General features: G+C 50.1%; 1 protein-coding gene across 1 annotated transcript in view; it reads right to left on the bottom strand.

The window, feature by feature from the left end:
- Positions 1-256: 256 nt before the first annotated feature.
- KIAA1211L (KIAA1211 like) overlaps positions 257-18,108 on the bottom strand; it is a 40,876-nt gene continuing 23,024 nt past the window's right edge. The window contains exons 6-9 of the mRNA XM_011382023.1: positions 15,691-17,341; positions 2,375-2,562; positions 1,245-1,389; positions 257-396 (exon numbers count right to left, since the gene is read on the bottom strand). Coding sequence (XP_011380325.1) covers positions 257-396; positions 1,245-1,389; positions 2,375-2,562; positions 15,691-17,341 — 2,124 coding nt within the window. The remainder of the gene's footprint in view (positions 397-1,244; positions 1,390-2,374; positions 2,563-15,690; positions 17,342-18,108) is intronic.

Here is an 18,108-nt window from a genome sequence, read left to right as displayed (position 1 = left end):
ACATTCATACCTTTGGGCGCAGGGCTTCATTCCCCGCCCTTTTTAATGGTGGTGTTTACGGGCACCTCTGGCCCAGGACTGTGGCTGTGTGTGTCTGTCTTCCTTGTTTACCTGATTCCTTCCTCTCTGAGCTCGCCCTCTCATAACCTGATGATAAAATCACTCTAGAGTTTCACAGTTTGTTTGCTTTTAGTGACCATTTTTCACTAAGTGACCCAACAAGGTGGTGGACATTTTTTATCAGCACACTGTCAACCTATTTTATAATTTGGGGCATGTCACTCCAAGCTTGAGATTTCTTTCTGGCAAGTTCCATCCAGGATGGCTGATCTGAGCTGGCATAACTGGCTCTCTTCAGCTGATGCAATTCTTTCTCCGTCATCACTGCAGACTGAGCTGCTGGAAAGAGGACAAAATAAACAAAAATCTGAGCGACGAGTTTGGATTTTCACTTAAGCCTCTTGTATTTCTTTTAAAATATGCATCAAGGTCTCTTAACCGTGGCCTCCAACATAAAATCCTTAACGTGCAAAAACGTAGAGAAGATTTAGGTACAGAATAACTTATGTGATAAAAAAGACTGACATGCAGTCTCAAACAGTGCCAGCAGTGCAGTCAGGAGAGAGAAACTTCCAGAATAAAACTGCAGAACTCTGAAGACTGGTTGTACAAGCGTGGACTTTCTTAACACTACTGCACTGCACACTTAAAAATGGTTAAGGTGGAAAGTTTGTTATGCGTATTTTACCACAATTAAAAAATTTAAAAATACTGACACATACAATGACAGAATCTAAAAACGTACTCAGTGAAAGAAGCCAGACACTAACAGACATATATTTTATGATTCCAATTATAAGAAATGTATACAAAAGGTAAATATAGGAAGACAAAGTAGATTTGTGGTTGCCTAGAGCTGGGGTGGGGAATAATGAGTGACTGTAAATGGGCGTGAAGTTGCTTTTTAAGGGTAAAGGAAAGGTTCTAAAATTGGATTGTGATGGCTGTACAACTCCATAAATATATATTCATTGTCAATCAGTACTCACCGAATTGTATACTTAAAACGGGTGAGTTTTATGGCCTGGAAATGATATTTCAATAAAAGCTGTTTTAAAAAATCGATTGGGCAAGTTATGCAGAAAAAAAAAAAAAAGAATGAAAAGAAAACCAAACCAAACTTGCAAGACCCATTATGGAAACGTATTTCATAGAGTATTTGGGACCAACTGCTGGTTTCATACCCAAGTTCTGGTGGGACAAGGAGATCCCTCTTTGCAGTCCCTCCTGGAGGCGGGGCTTTGTCCCGTGCCTTCTGATCATGGTGGGCTTAGCCGGGGCCATCAGGAAAGACTTGCTGCGGACAAAGTCGGCTTGCTTCATAGGCTCCTATTAGGACACAAGAAAGATACACGCTGTCTGGTCACCCGAGATTCAGATGACAACAAACAGAATCTGAAGCAATAAGCCACGAGGTCTGTCTGCCAACAGGGACCGTGCTGCTGGTGCCTCCCCAGGGGAGCTGTCCTTCAGGAATTCAGGTAGCAAGGGCCTTCTCGTGGGCACACACAGGCGTCCTGGCTTCAGCCCTGTCCCCACCCCTGGCCTCAGACCCAGATGCTGGACAGCAGGGAGTCCACTTGAAAGTCAGAATCAATCATGTTTGGAAATAGATTTGAGATTTTTTTATGACACTTGGCACGCTCACGGATGCCCCAAACCAGACCACTGGCTACTATTTGTTTCATCAACTCCCTAAGCCTGCATGCAGGTCTTCAGACATGGAGACGACTGAGGTGTGTGCGAACATGAAGGGCAGGTCCCACTGTGGGCTCAGGCTCACCTCCCTACATGGCTGTAACACGCTATGGACTCAATGTGGCAGCTGTCGGGAACATAAACACCACAAGTGTTGGTCTGCCCCTAATGACAGTTGTTTGGGTTTGAGACAGTTGTTTTTGGTGCAGAGTACAAAATGGAACCCCAGGTTCCAGCCCTGCAGCCCTTGGTGGAGAGTAAGGAACCCCGGCAGGACGCCAGCACAGCAGCAAAAGCAGGGCTGGTCCATCACCACGTAACAAGCATGGCTGCCCGTGTCCAACCTAGAAGTTATTTTAACCCTGTTCCATTTCTCCAGATGCTGCATTGCCTAGGAGGCACGGGGCAGAGAGCTGTCTCCACGCCTAACTGGTCCACCAGCTTCCCTGACAGCCCGGCACATGCCAAGGGCAGACAGCAGCCACCATCCCAGGCCACCAGCTCTGCAGTGACCATGATGGTGCAACATGCACTGTCCTCAAAAAGTCCTAGTCCTCAGCCCTGCCGACTGTTCTCTCATGTATCTACAGAGACAGGGAATGTTTGCCATAACCACCTGGGCTCTCTCAGGCGCCCTGGCTTGTTTCCCAGTTTCAGACTTCAGTGTCTGGGCTCCAGGCTTGTCCTCCCGGTCAGGTGGCTGCTCCAGGGCCCCCCGCAGCTTCTGCCGAGTGATGGTGATCCAGGGTGGCCCAGGCTGGCCCTCGGCTCCAGGCCCTGTTGCTGAGGGAGGCAGACACTTCTCTGTAAGTGGAGACACAAGGCTGTCAGAACAATCCACACATTTTAGAGCCAACTTCCTCCTATAGGGTACTTTCTAAGATGAGATAAAAGAATGGACCAGTACGTACTGCCAAATTCCTGATTTGTTTAGAAGTTGTAAACACATTATTATTCTCTTTTGAAAATTGTAAGCACCCCTTTCCTTTGTGGAAACTAGCCAAACTAGCCACAGGTGTTTTCCCGAATGTTCTAGAGAAAAGAGAAATGGTGCCTTTAGAACCATAACGTTTTGTTGAATTTCCTTCCGTAATCACTGTGCTTTTCTTTAAGTGGTAAAACTGTGGTTCATCCCCAATCCCTTACTTTTCAACTCTTCTGTATTTTCATATTTGCTATGATGAGAATTCAGAACCGTCAACAGAAAAAAGAAGCGAGCTTACGTTTTTTAACCAGATGAAATAAGTGGCTTCTCACAGGTTTGAAGTACTTTCTCTCAAAAGCACACTAGATCCAAATGTCTCCTCCAGCCGCCCCTCTGAATGTTTGCCTCCACTTCACAAAGACAGAGTTCATCTCTATAGGCCCGATCCCTGACCCTCTCTCGTTTCCCTCCCACACTGTGTACCTCGTGTTGTGGTGGTGTCAGAATTAGCTGAGGGGTCACAGGCCGAGGCCACAGGAGTTGAGGGAGAAGGGAGTGCCTGTGTCACAGCAGATGTCAAGATGACTTAGCGACATCATTCTTTGTGGTTGACGTATGCTATTCCTTGCTCTAATGTGTATAAGATATTATACTATTTGCTCTTGTTTTCGCCTCCAGTTCAACCTGGAGTTCTTTTATCTCGGTCTCCTGGTCGCCAAGGTGGGACAAGGGACAGGAGCCACTGCCCATTGCCCTGTGAACCTCACTCTTTGTCAGAGTTGAGAAGGGCCTTGGGTTTTGCACACTGACCTCTCTTGGCTGGGGCAGCTGGGACTGGTTCTTGCTCTTCTCTTGAGGCCTTCACTCCACTGTCCCTTGGGAGTCCTGGCCACCTCTTTGACTCATCCCTGGCCCTTCCTGCCTCTTCAGGCTCTCCGTGGCCACTGACATTCTTGCTGCTTTGCAAAATGCTTGGCTTTCCCATAGCTCAAGGAAAAATGTCTCCTCTGAGCCTCGCCATCCCTTGAAGCTCCGGTCCTCTGTTCCCCTCCACCCTCAATTCCTGTGGCCTTGGCCTGTGTTTCCTCAGGTAGTTCTGATGCCGCCACGACACGAATACTGCCCTATCTGGCCCACCATAAACCCCGATGTCTTTCCCCGTTCTCAACTTGCTTTACTCCTTCCAGCTCTGATAGGGCCACATAACCTGTCTTAGGAGGCCTGTCCCCCTGGGTGTTCCCTCTCCAGATCTTTGCTCAGTTCTTCCTCCTAAACCTGGGAATTGCTCCTTGTTCCCAACCTTCAGCCTTTATCTCTTCTTTTCTAAATGTTCTCTGTCCTGCTCCTGATTTCAACACTCACATTGACTCAGATTGCTTCCAAATGTATAATCCAGCCCTACTTTCTATTCTTAGCCAGAGCCCAGCCTTTCTACTCCCGCCTATCTACCCATCTATCTGTCCGTCTGTCCATTCATCCATCCATCCATTCGCCCGCCCATGCACCTACCCATCCATCCATTCACTGTTTCCTATGGGTAAGAATTGTGTTAAACACTCAGGTGAAAAAATAAACAAATTCTTCCTTCAAAAAGTTCAAAGTCAAGTTTCCATCATAAAATAGCTTCTGAAATTAAACATGTTTAAGAGGTCATTAATTCCAGGATAATGTAGATGTGGCCTTAGATTAAGAAGTTGAAAACACTTCCTTGTTCTCCTCTTTCTGCCTCAAAATGCAATTTTAACCAAGTCATTTGTATTCAGGAAGGCCTAAAATTAGCCATTCAGAAAATCTTTATATGAAGCCATTTCTAGAGATACTCAACCCCCCTCTGTGAGAGATGCCTCTTATTGCTTCATTTTGACTTACTGATTGGTGGTGGTTTGTGTGTGTGTGTGTGTGTGTGTGTGTGTGTGCCTATTAAAATTCAACCTTAATGTACTACTTCTTGCATTCACAAAAACTCCTGTAGTAACAGGCGAATGGGATGAGGGTGGTACTCTACAGTGGTCTACAGGCAAGACACAGCTATGAGTCTAGAAGTTGGCAGTTGTCAAGAACAGGGTCTTCTGAGTGAGAGGCACAAGTTGTGCAGTGTCAACTACCGTGGTTTCTTGCCCTTTGGTTGAGAACATAAAGCAGATACTCTGCCCTAAGCTAACATACAGCAGGGCAGCAGGATTCTCATGCCTCTTAAAAAAATTTGGTATATGCTACCATTTTTGAGGAGGAAATATTATGAATCTTTCTCCTTTCATGAAATGACTCCCTTATTTATAAAATTCAGGGGACAGAAAGACACATATAGGAGAAAAAGTCCCCATAGGTCCACGGCCAGCAGCACTGCATTAATACTTTGGCCCAGTTCTCCAAATCTATTTCTGTCATGCTGTCATCCTAAAAACACATTTCAGCAGCTTATTCCAGCCCCTGAAGACATTCTCAGGGGAAGGAGAGGCCTGAGTGTGCTTATCCAAGATTTCTGACCAAAAGTGGGAGCATCACCCACACTTGTCACAAACAGCTGAAGCCAGAAAGGTCCCTTGGGGATTCTACAACAGAGACTCTCTGTCTCTGTCTCCCATCCAGGTCTTCTGCCCTGGTTTACACAGAGCCAATGAGGTGTGTAGACAGACACCCAAGGGGATAGTTGGGGTGGGGGTTGGAGGCCTCACCCATGCTGAGCGTTTATGTCATATTTCCTGAATGAAAGTTGTGGGTTTTTTTTTTAAAGTATTTATTGATCTATTGTCAGTCTTGGTTTACACAGATAGCTCCTGATCAACACATGCTGGCAGAAACTGTAGCCTCTCTTACTCAGTTCTGTCTAATGCCAGGCCATGTGATGTCACCACAGTACCTCGGCAAGTTAAGTGCTGACTTTTCACAGAGCGAGCTCCTGTTTGTAATGATACGTGAAGGGGCTGTGTCCTGGTTCCAGCTCCAAATTAAACTCATCACCATTCGCTCCTTTACTCATTCAACAAGCAGTTGGTCTTCATTGTTTGTGAATTCTGTATTTGAGAATTTGCCTGCTTGCTAAAATGTCTTTGGAACCCCTAAATCGATAGTTCTGGCTTCTCGGTCATTTGCAGACATGTGCAGTACAGTCAGGTGATGTTATCTATCAGCTGATGAAAATGTGACCAGAGGCTTGCAAGAACTGCACCCTGTGCTTCTCCAGCAGCAATGGTTCAGTGTCTGCTCAGTCAGTGTTTGTGGCGGCATTGCAGAGCATGACTACAGCAAGTGATGAGAACCAACAGTATGTGCTCTGCTATCAGCCCCTGGTAAATGCTGACACTGGGAAACCTCACTCCATCCGCCCTTTCACCAGGACTGGGCCAGTTATAAAACCATGACCCGCTGGTGGTTATCATTGTCTTAAACTGACTGTCCTTTGCATGGCTGAGCAAGCAAGATGCTTCATAGAGAGTCCATGACACAAGGAAGAGGGCACAGGCCTGGCTCTAACCTGCTGTGATATGAGCATTGATGTGTGGGTTTGAAGGTTGTGAGAGAACTGAAGGTCAGAGAAGGTGGGTTTCAGAGGAGCTGAGTGAAGAAGAGACCCCAGCAGTGCCTGTTGGCTTTAGAGTTGGGAGAAGGAGGAGGGACGGTTTGGCCCTGGTGGCTGAGAAAGAGGCTCTGAGACATGGGCTGTAAAGTGAGTCTGTGTTTAGAGAAGCGGGCTCTCTGCCCCTGCTGATTCGTGAGGTCTTATGTGGGGGAGGAAATGGACCCAGAGGAACCTTTAGAGAATGAGAGGAAGAGGAGACTAGGTGGGTAAGGTTGGGGAAGCAACAGGAAAGGCAAGGGGGCCCAGGACCCCAGGGTGCATCTGAGGGCCAGGAGAAGTAAAGGGACCAAAGGGGTCTACCATCAAGGGGAAGACAACCTTGGGAGTACCCTCATACCCTCTGGCAGCAGCCTTGACTATCCACAGTATGGACACAGCTCTGAGGCACAGACTTGCTTCATTTCTCTGCATGGCCAGGGAGCTAAACTCTTCTCCCTGTTGCCATCCAAGCACTCAGTGAGTCCTGAGACCCTTAGGGGAGTTTGGTTTTTTGTTTTGTTTGTTTGTTTGTTTTATTGAAGAATGATACACTGCAGAGAAGGGCATAGATCGTGTGTGCGGCTCAATGGATTTTCACACACTGAACACACAGATCAAAAAAACAGAACAAGACCGGTGCCCAGGGCCCCCCCACGCACCCTTCTAGAGGGCTCTGGCTATCTCGACGTGGGCTCTGGGCCCCTCTACTCCCAGTTGCTCTTGCAGAAGGACTTGTGGCACGCTGGAGAGTGTGTTAGATTAGAAACACGTGCCTCCCTGTGGTCTCAGCATCCACCCCCGGGGCCTGGTGCCTAGGGGACACTCACACTCAACCTTCAAACCCACACGTCAATGTTCATATCACAGCAGGTGAGAGCCAGGCCTGTGCCCTCTTCCTTGTGTCATGGACTCTCTATGAAGCATCTTGCTTGCTCAGCCATGCAAAGGACAGTCAGTTTAAGACAATGATAACCACCAGCGGGTCATGGTTTTATAACTGGCCCAGTCCTGGTGAAAGGGCGGATGGAGTGAGGTTTCCCGGTGTCAGCATTTACCAGGGGCTGATAACAGAGCACATTCCTCAGGGGAGAGTGGACAGTCCTTGTCCCGGGGTGAAGGTTTGTGCGGGCCTCCATACTAGGAACTTATGTGAGTCTTTTCCCAAATGGAGTTGCCTTTGTTGTTACAGCACCAACTCTAACTGCTTCAGGGCTCATACGCAGAATTTGTGAAAAAGCATTTATAAAGAAAAATCACCATGTGAATAACATACAGATTTGGATGCATGGGGCTGAGGATCTGGTCACGTGCAGGCACGTTTATTGGGGTGCCCACGGGTCAGATGCTTTGACTCGTTATTTGATTTCAGTGCTGAGCTCAGCCCTCAGCCTGTCAAGGCTGGCAGACATCCTGGAGTTGCCCAGCCCAACCCCCAGTCTCATAGTGGAGACCCAGGGAGCCAGTGACAGGCTCAAGGGCACAGAGTTGTGATGGAGGAGCTTGGATTGAAAGTCCATTTGCTCAGCCGCCACTGTCAGTGTGATTAAAACAGCCTCTGGCCAGAAGGCAATGACAGAAGTCCATCTCTGAGCACAGAGACAGCAGGTCTCCACTGGTGAGATAATGGGATCTTATAAGGATGTGGGGGTGAAAAGGCACTGTTATTTGAAAATAATTGTGAGCTACAGTGGACAAAGGAGAAGAGGGAGTAAAACTATTATATTACGTGGCGCCCTCTTACAATTCAACATGTACACAAACACCCCGCCTTGGTCTCCGTGGGTCTCCAGAAACAGCTGGATTCTGCAAGAGCTGTCTTGAGTGGCCGCCTGAGAACAAATCATGAGTCTGAGGGATGGCTCTGGCCACAGACATGGATTTCCATCCTCTGTTACACCCTGCTCCCCTCGCTCCGCTCCCCGCCCCACTCCTAGATGGTCAGGGAAATTTCTCCCAACCAAAGAAATGCTAACAGCTAAGGTTCATCCGGTCCTGACTTTCAGAGCAGTATCATGTTCACAATGACCCACGCAACTGTCCTTGTAATATAAAAACATTTTCCATCCCCATTCAGAGATGGGAAGAGAGTCCCATGGCGTATGGGACCTGCTCAGGGTTACACGGCCAACAAGTGACAAAGGGCATCAGAACACACGTTTTCTGATCTCCATCTTCAACCACTACATATCACACACCATTTCATATTAGGGATGGGACTCCACATCTTTCCTATACACCACTCCCTCCCCGTTGTCACTCATTATCGAGTGGCAGACATAGTCAACCTCAGGCCTACTGAGGTTTATGCCTGGAGGATCCTCTGCTGAAGGGGCTGTCCTGTGTGTTGTAGGGTTTAACCTTTTCCCCTGAGATGCTGGCAGTGTCTCCCTCACCTCGTTTGTCGAGAACCACGGCTGTACAGACCAACAGTGACGGGCGTGGGAGTTGATGTGGCTTTTCTCAGTTTACTCCCCTCATGCCTTTGAGCACTTTCTTCAGCTCTCCTTCCTATGAAATAGGACTGCTCTTGGAGACTGAACTGTAAAGCGTCTGATGTGACACTTGACACTAAGTAGTGCTACATATACATTAGCTATGGTTGCAGTGTCTACCCACTCACTGAGTGTACACGAGTGGCGAGTAAATCCACGGCAGACGCTGCCTATGGGAAGCTGGCATCGTGAGGGAGACTGACGCACGGACAAGCAGGACAAAGCATGACAGTGCTCTGACGCTGAGGGCTTTTTGGGAAGACTCCAACCCTCATAGGGTCTTGGAGAGATGAGAACTGCTAATGATGGCACTGAGTCAGGGCGTTATCCAGATCAGCGTCAGTCAGGAGAACCTTCGGCAATGACACGCCACCACTGAGCTCTGGAAATGCAGCCAGTGTGACTGAGGGACTGAATGTTAAAATTTAATTTAAATTTAAGTTTACATTGAAACAGCCACGTGCAGCCAGTGATTCTGTGTCGGAAAGCGCAGTCCTGGGTCCGTGTTGCTCAGAGGGCAGTCTGAGATCCACTCATCTGGATCCATTGCATCAGAATCTCCATTTTAACAAGATTCACAGGCACCTGTAAGTCTGAGAAGCGCCACCCTAGAACAAGCATCCTCAGTGCTGGCCACACACTGGAATCACCTGGGCAGCCTCTGGCACTCCCCTTGTCTTGGGCTCACGCCAGACAAATCAACCAGAATCTGGTGCGATGACTCTGATTTGCAGCCAGCATTGGGAGGCACTGATTTGGATGCTGCTCCAAGCTTCTGGCCCATGGTGTCCCCTTTCTGGCTGACACAAAGTGCCTAGAGAACCAGGAGGTCACCAGTGCCCACTGTCTTGTATCTGGATGCCACCCCCTGGGCTGCCCCTGCTGGTACCCACACGGTCCCCGTCTCTGGCCTCCTCTCTCAGGCTTTCTGGTACCTTTTTTCCTCAGCCCCCCTCAGAGGGGCCTCTGCCTGGGATGCTCATGCACTTATGTCATGAAGACATGGCCTTCCCTCTGCCAACCCACTTTCTCCCTGTTGCACCCAGCCCTGGGGGAAGTGCACAGAGGGCTTCAGTGCCCACAGGAGGTTCATGGCTGCCTTGGAGAAAGGGCTGACATGCCCTCTGAAGTGACACCAGTGCAGCTGATGGATGGCAAGTGGCACCGCCCATGCACACCTAGGAGGTGGGCTGCACTCTCGCAGGAACCTGAACGCTGGGCCAACAGGTTCCAGACAGACCAGAGCATGGCTTGACCCCTGCAGTTCCCCTGCCTGAGATGGGAATTGGAGCATTCTCAGTACCTTCCTGGTCACCCTCAGGTCCCAGTAGTCACTGTGGTCACTCCAGGACAGGGCGTAGCCTCAGGACTGAGTCAGTGTTAAGTCTCCTGTTCCCTGAGTACAGGGTGTCTGAGCTGGCGTGGGGGCTCCTCTCCCCAGGCGAGGGTCCAGGAAGGAGGGGTGGTGGGGAGGACAGGCAGGGCTCTCCTCTGGCACCTGCCACTGTGTCGGTGGGCTCTGTCCCGTCAGCTGCGCCAGTCTAGAACCCACTCAGCTGGGTTCTCCTCCACTGCCAGTCCTCTCTGGCTTTGGCTCGGTTTCTTCCCAGCTCCTGCTCCTCCATGTCCCTCTGCCCTCTCCATGAGGCAGGGTCCTGGGAGCACAGTAGGTGGGTGAGAGTCCAGCACAGGCCTCCCAGCTGCAGGGCATACCTGTCCAACTCTCCAAGAAGTGCCAGGGAAGGGCCCCTGTGCACTGGATGAGGGAGGGTCCCTGGACTCACCCCACTGGGCTGGGGGCTCACAGGACTGCAGCTGTGTCTCGAAGAAAGCCTTCTGCAAACCCCCTTTCTTCCTCTCCCCACTCAGGATCCATGTACCTTCTCAGGGTGCCAGTGGTGGTTCATGACACGCCACCCCCCACCCCCCGCTGCCAGGATTCTGCACACACACTCACCCTGGGGGCTAATATCTACACACTGGCACCTTTGGCAGAACCAGGACAGGGGGACGCCACCTCCGCAGACTGTCCGATGTGGCCCAGGGGAGTGCAGTTTGGTACATCTCAGGAAAATGGGACTGGACTGTATGAAGCTGTATCACATTTTGGAGTTAAAATGCTTTTGCTGCCCTAAGTATTACTAACAACCTCATTTTACAAAGAGGAAATTAAAACTCAAAGTTTAAGAAACACACCAGCTCTGGATCCCATAGCCCCTGGCAAGTGGACCTTGGAGTAAAGTGTCTAAACTCAGCATCTTCCGTCTCACCACTCAGACTCCTGCCTTGCTCGCTTCCTTCCCAGGTCCCTGTACCTGGTCATGAGAATAAAGCCCAGGTCCCCCCACTGCAGGACAGGATCCCCCATGCACAGGTGCTGCCAGAAAAAACAAACCCCTGTTGTTCTCAGGGAGCTCAAGGTCAAGTTCAAGGGGGAGGTGAAGCATACTCAAAGTGAGCAGGGGTGTGTACAGCGTCCTGAGGGGGAGTTGGTGGCAGAGGTGGGGCTGGCGATGTCAGAGGGGGTTAGGCATGGTGGAGGAACTCAGGAAGGCAGAAACACCGACTTTGGCCAAAATTTAAAAAGCCTTGAATACCTTACCCTGAATTTTATTTTACATATGTAACAAAAAGGCTCTGAGAGTTTTTAACAGAGTTAAAAACTTGGGAAGAGTAGGTGAGACGGAGAGAGTTCAGGGAGGCGGGCTGCTGGTGTCAGATTAAAGGTGATGAGGCTGACCTGGGGGCAGGGTTGGGGAGGACAAAGACACTTCATATTAGGATGACCAGGACTTGCTGACATTTTCTCATCCATCAGACTAGGGGGAAAAATTTAAATAGACTGACAACACCTGGTACTAATGCCAGGGTGGAGAAATTAGTCTCTACCCTGCTTAAAGAAAGAGGTGTGAGCCGGCCCCATCTTCATGGAGGGTCATTTGAAGTCAGCCATCTATTCAATTAAAACTGCACGTGCCCTGCGAGACAGAAAACCCACTGTTAAGCATCACTTCTAGAGAAATGATGGTGTGACTACATAGAAGAGTAATGGACAAGCGTGGTCTTCTCCACACCCTGGTCTCCCTGCTCTTGGCTGCCTCCCAGAGTCTGCCAACATACGCCCTCTGCGTTTGGTCCAGGCTTTAAAAGGAGGGGAGTGGAACGTATTTACTCCACCTCCGTCAGAAGCACAAGTCCCTTTTTACATGTTCTTTACGCAGTAGGACCACAAGGCGATTTTCCCTATGATTCCTGCCCTTTCAGTTTTTCCATAGTAAACTATTGTAATGTCTCTAAGACCTCTGGCTGGTGTATCTGGACAGATAGGGGCACTGAGAAGGACACTGGCCTGGGGTGGGTGAGGTATCAATAACGTGAATCACAATCATGGAGATGTCAAGTTAGGGCTGCCCACAGAATATTAGGGGTGAGCAGCCATGGACGAGGGAGTCAAGGGAACAGAGACCATCAGGTGACAGGTGAGAATGCATGTCCTGTCCTGTATGGGGATGATGAGGGGACATCAGGGGCACGGGGAAGGCACACGCAGTTTGAGGGGCACGGGGAAGGCAGGGAACGGAAGCCAGAGTGTTGACACGCTCACTCAGGAAGTGGCTGTGGGAGGAAGAAAGGTAGGTGTGAACAAAGTTGGTTTTCTTTAAGAACTCAAGACAAAGGAGTATATTTTCAGCATGATACCAAAACCATCCCTTCGTATTCTACTCAAATGAATCTGAATATGTTGAAATAACTGTGTCATCATGTGACAGTGTCTTTGAGTTCATTTTCCCTGACAGCCAAAGACAAGATGGGCATCTATCCACACTCCCCTCTGATATCCAGCTGCCACCTGCTTCTCAGGCTCATAAGCTCCCTGAGGGTGAGGCCCTCTTGCTTTCCCTGACTACCCTTTGGGGCCAGCGCAGAACTGTGCTCATGGCAGGAATACGTGAAATATTTATAGAAAGAATGAATAAGTGAGCCCTAGAGCCCAGAAAAAGAGGGTTGGAGACCTGGGTGTGTCACTGTGTCTGTCACTGGCCCATCCTGGAGAGAATGAGCTTGGATTGGAGACTGAGGCTGCTTATCAAACGAGGCTCCAGGTGAGGGTTGCGATTTGTCCAGCTACTGTCCAAAATATCCAACACGTGACCACAACTATGTAGAAAATAAATGACATGCACTCACAGAGAGAAAGGACTCTAAGGAAAGGTCAACAGGAATAACATCTCTTGAGTGGACTCGTAGGTGACTGTTGTTTTCTATATACTTTCTGTACTTTACCATTTTTCTACATGAGAATCTCCAACTGCTTTGTTCTGATTCTAATCCTGAGTGCAGGAGGCTGTAACTTAGACTCTGGGCTGGACTGGCCCAACAGAAGGGTGGGTAACATCCTGCACACATGACAAGTCTGATAACCCAAAGCCATTCACCGGCTGAATGGCATATCAGCAGATTGAGGAGTGTCCTGTAGTTGATGAGCACAGATAGGGCACTGAGCCTGTAGTACCCACCCCGAGGTGGCCCTGTGAGGCCCAGCCCACTTGGCAAGCTGGCTCTTCTGTTTATTGCAACAACCATCCAATCCACCCCACTCCCTTGCGGAAGGATTTCTCCACACTTCCAAAGACGATTACAGGGTGTGGGGAAGAAAAGGGGAAATAAATAGGGGTGCTGGAGATAAGGCAGCTTGAAGCCCCAAGGCAGAACCTCAGGCCCATCTGGGATACCTCACTAACCTGACTTTATGATTTGTAGCCCTGGAAGGGGAACAGGGGTGATGGCAGCCCATCTTGGAGCTCTGGGTAAAGTGCCTACAACCACAAGATAATAAACAGCAATAATCAGGCCTTTTCTAGAAAACTGAGTAATGCTGTTACTAAAACTTTCATGATCTGTATATTTTATATGAATTGAAATCCCTTCAGCTGCTATAACTTGGGAGCAACGTGGATGACAGCAGAGTAATGACAATGAATCAAACCGCAGATAGATGCAGGGTCTGGGAAAGGTGTAGAGGCTGCTTCACTGATGGGTCCAGCAGCACGGACCCTGAGATCAGGCTCTGGTCTGCATGAGGCAGCCCCTAGACCCCACAGCTTGTCTTGGAACTAGTCCCTCAAATATTCTTTCCTCTTCTCTTCACACAAATAAAAACCACTACCCATGCCCTGTAGTCACCTAGATTCTTTTGCCCTGAAATTCACCTGAATCCGTCATTCATCTGCGCCATAGACGATGTTAATAAACACAGATGGACAAGAGAATCCCCTTCTGCTATTTAAGCAAGCTGTTAATGAATAAATACATCGTATTTTATAAATCAAAGAAAAAAAACAGAAGGTCTTTAATGACACCACATTCCAGGCATCTGACAGAGAACAAAGTCTAACTCTCAGGCGCAGGTTGAAGAAGTCATGAATTATTAACGTTCGAAGCACAGCTCTGTGAAGCCTCCTTCCTGGCTCTCACTGGGAACCTGAGTGTCCTGTGTTTACGTAAGTGGTTATGTTCCAATCATTCCGAGAGCCCCTGAGGGACATTTTCAATTCCAGGTAGGGAAGGTGGAAGGTGCTGATGTCAGGGTTTTACCTGCCCAGAGCAAGCCCCATCCCCCTTGCTGTTTCAACCAGCATCTTTTTGAATCATTTTGCAATGGCTTCAAGGACCTTGCTGGGAATTGGCAAAGAAGACCCTCAGCTATAGCCTGAACCTCCCCCAGAGATCCCTCACTGACGGTAGGGGCAGCAGCAGCAAAACATCAATGCTGAGCAGGGCCCCGGATCAGGAAGGCCACAAGTGGGGGCATTTTCCTGGCACTTCTCCCTAGAACCACCTGCATCTGCCGGGATCACCTTAGACAAAGCGCTTTGTACAATAGCACTTTTACCAACTTCCTAGGAAGGAGACAGAAAAGATTAGAATTTCTCAGAACCTGCCTTCCTGGTGTTTTGTGTGAACTTGTTTTTTCCTCTCAGTGTGCCCCCATCTTGCTTTTAGAGTGTGGGGTCCCTAGGAGAACATCTGGGTTTTATTTCCTTTTTGTCCCACAATGCAGTGCTTAAGTGGAGTCCTGGACTTAGAGTAGTCACTTAAAATACCCTGGAAGTTGTTGTTAAATAAAATTTGCCTTTGAACACCTCCCCCCAGGGGCCGCGTCACTTGTGCACATCACTCCTTTGGGGAAACTTCATTTGTTGCACACTGCTCTCCATTAATGAAAGAAATTGTCTTTCATTGAAGGACTGTCTACCTCCACTGCAAACACCTGTTTGCAACAGTGCTTGTTCTGTCTGAAACACTGTAAATAAAAAGTGACAAATGTCAATGACATAGAAGAGTCATTGGTTCTGTCTATGTTCATTTCAAAAGACAGTTGCTTTAGAAGATGCCTGCATTCCGCCCTAATCTTGACACTGCTCCCTTTTGGGACAGAAAGATAATGCCCACCCTCACACTTAACAAAAACTGTGATTCCAATATATGGGGAGCTTCCTGCGTGACGGTGGGCCGCACAATCTTGTTCATTAAACTGGAGGAAATGCTTCCTTTGTGGGGAAAGTCAGGACCTTATTTGATAGAGGAACCAGATGCCTCCAAGAAAAGCCAGCAGGTCCCTGGGTCCTGGGCCTCGCAGAGCTCCAGAGGCAAACAGTGGAGCAGCATGTGAGGGGCCCACTGAGGCCCACCCCTCCAGGGAATAATACTCTACCAAAAGAGTGTGGACAATTTCCTGACTTTTCTGAACTGACAACAAATCCTGGTATTTGCTTCCTCGTCTCTACTCTCCATCCCTAACCATGAGTAATATCTCAAGGAATTCAGACATTTTCTTCCAATCCCCCTGCAACAAGGTTTTTACTTGAAGTATTTACATAGTCGGTGGCCATCCAGCAGGCTATTCCCACCGACGTGACTCCCTTCGTCCCATCCCTTCCCAAACACCATCTTACCAGTTCCCCTGTGGGGCGACCTTCTCTCCTTTCTGGGGTCCGGGGGCAGTGCAGGCTTTTCCAGCTCTCCAGGGCTGACATCTCCAATATCAGGTGATGCGGGTGGGGATGGGAGAGTGAAGTTCTGCAGAAGTGGCTTCCTGGGCAGGGGCGGCTTGGACCCCAGCTGCTCTGATGGCCGAGCCCGCCCCTTTCCCTGGCCATTTGGGGACCTGGTCCCCCGAGTAGGGGGGGCCGTTCCCATGTGACTCTTGTCCTCCTTTGAGAGCAGAGTCAGGCCTCCCTTTTCCAGCCTGACCTCAGCACTGTATCTCTTGATTCCTTTCACTTCCGGCAAGGACACATCTCTGTGTTTGAGAGAGAGAGATGTGGACCGGAGCTTGATGGGGAAGGGGCTTCTGTCCCCACACACGGGCAGCTCCTGGGCAGTGGGGCAGGGGTCTCTTGTGGCTGGCGTGGTCACCACATCCTGGGGGCTCTGGCCCAGCCCAGCCTGGCTGGCCACCATGTCTCCTGTGTCTTGGGAGCTGCACTCAGCTGGTGATGGTGGCTCCTGAGGGCCCAATTTTTGAATCTGGGGCTCAGGAGGTGCCTGGAGGTCATCGAGAGCAGCCTCGCTCCTCCAGGCCAGGGTGCTCCTCAGTAGGGGCAGCCGGACAGCGGAGGGGACAGTGGCGGGGCCCACGGGGCCAGAGTGCCCCAGATGTTCTCTGTGGCCTGTGTGTGGCCATACCCGGCCCGAGGACACCGAGAACTTCTTCATGCTCTGAGGCTCCCCACCTCCTCTCCTGATTTTCGGCTCTTGTGCCACCCTCTTGGGTCCTCCTTGTGGAGACTTGGCCAGTTCAGCTCTGGGGGATTCCAGGGGGGTGGCTTCCTTGTCCAGGGCACAGAGAGTGGGCTCCTCTGGAGGTGACTCTGAGGCGGGTGGGGTGAGGGACACGCTGAGGCTCCTGCTGGCCCCCTGGGCCTTATGTTTTAAGCAGCTCTTGGGGACTGGGGGGCTTGGGGCTGGGGCCTCAGAACACTCTGTCCCTGCTCTCTCAAAAGGGGGCACTACCAGCATCAGCTCCGCCTCCTGCACATTGCGGTCTGGCCTGCCTGGCCCAGAAGGAACCTCCACGGGGGTAGCAGGGCTGGTCCCAGGAAGTGTCGTGTCTTCCTCAGGGATGTGGGGAGATAACCGACTCTCATCATCTCCAGGAGCACAGACCACCTCTTCAGCTGTGTCCCTGGCTGCGGGATATGTGCTTGTGAGGAACAGCTCCTCCCTCTGGTTTTCGCTGTTGGGATCAGGGGAGCCTTCTGGCACAAATGGTGACTCCAAGCAGGAGGCCGGGCCTGACTTGGGCTCAATGACCTCTGGGGTGGCTGGGCGGCTTGAGGGATTGTCCCCAGGGGAGCTCTCCCCCTCCTCCTCCACACTGGCTCTGAGCGCTGGGGAGTGCTGCAGGCGTGCCCGTCTCGCATGGGCGCCCCCTGGTGGCAGCATGGTAGCCGGTCTCCCAGGCTCAGGGCCTCGGTCCAGGACCCCGTCCTGCTGTCCAGCACTGGGCTCATCTTCCGAGCTGACTGCTGGTAATGGCTTCTCATCTTGCTGCTCCTCTTCCAGGGTGCAGGTCAGGTCGCTCAGGGACTCGGACTGTGCCCGCTACGAGAAAGAGAGAGGATAGACAGCATCTCCACGTCAGGGACTCAGATGCCTGCAACCTTCCCATTTTGTTCAAGGCTTCACGTGGTTTAAGGGCAGCGGTGTGTCCCTGAAGCGTGGACATTCACACAGGCTTCTCTGCCTAATCCCTTCCTTACTGGCCTATTTGGATTCTTGTCTCACAAGCTAAGCATTCAGCAGAATGGTGGCGGCTAGGCCCTCAAAATAAATGTTGCCTAAGGCTCTTGTGGCTGAGCCACAAAACCAGTGGACGCTGTTCTACAGAGCAATGCAAAGGGAAGGGAACCAACACCAGGTGGGGGCGGGATCCGCCATACTTTGTGTTCTACCCTCATTACTTCATTTACTCCTCAATTCGATCCAGTGAGTAAAAGATCACTATCCTTCTTTGCACCTGGAGGACTGGAGCTCAGACTGGTCCACCCTTTGGTGAAGGCTTTGTTTATTAGCTCAGGGGAAAGCTGGTGCTCTGTGACCCTGGGATACTCCAGAGCCAGCCCCCCATCCACGTCAATGCTCTCTCCCAGGTCTGCACCCTCCTAGCAAGGGCAAATCGATTTGCCTATAAGATGATTCACATCATGTCAAATGGGATCAACAGCAAATTATAGCTTAGAGGATGAAGTCAAAACTTCTCGGCTAAATCTAAAGTCTTATATTCTCTGCTCTGAAACCATTTCTCCTGCTCCCTACTCAGGTCCAGCTGCACTCCTGCTATTATTGTATGTGCCAGGCTCCGGGTCTGA

This window comes from Pteropus vampyrus, unplaced genomic scaffold (assembly GCF_000151845.1).
Source record: "Pteropus vampyrus isolate Shadow unplaced genomic scaffold, Pvam_2.0 Scaffold461, whole genome shotgun sequence".
NCBI classification, from domain to species: Eukaryota; Metazoa; Chordata; class Mammalia; order Chiroptera; family Pteropodidae; genus Pteropus; species Pteropus vampyrus.
This window is presented reverse-complemented; position numbering and strand designations above follow the sequence as displayed.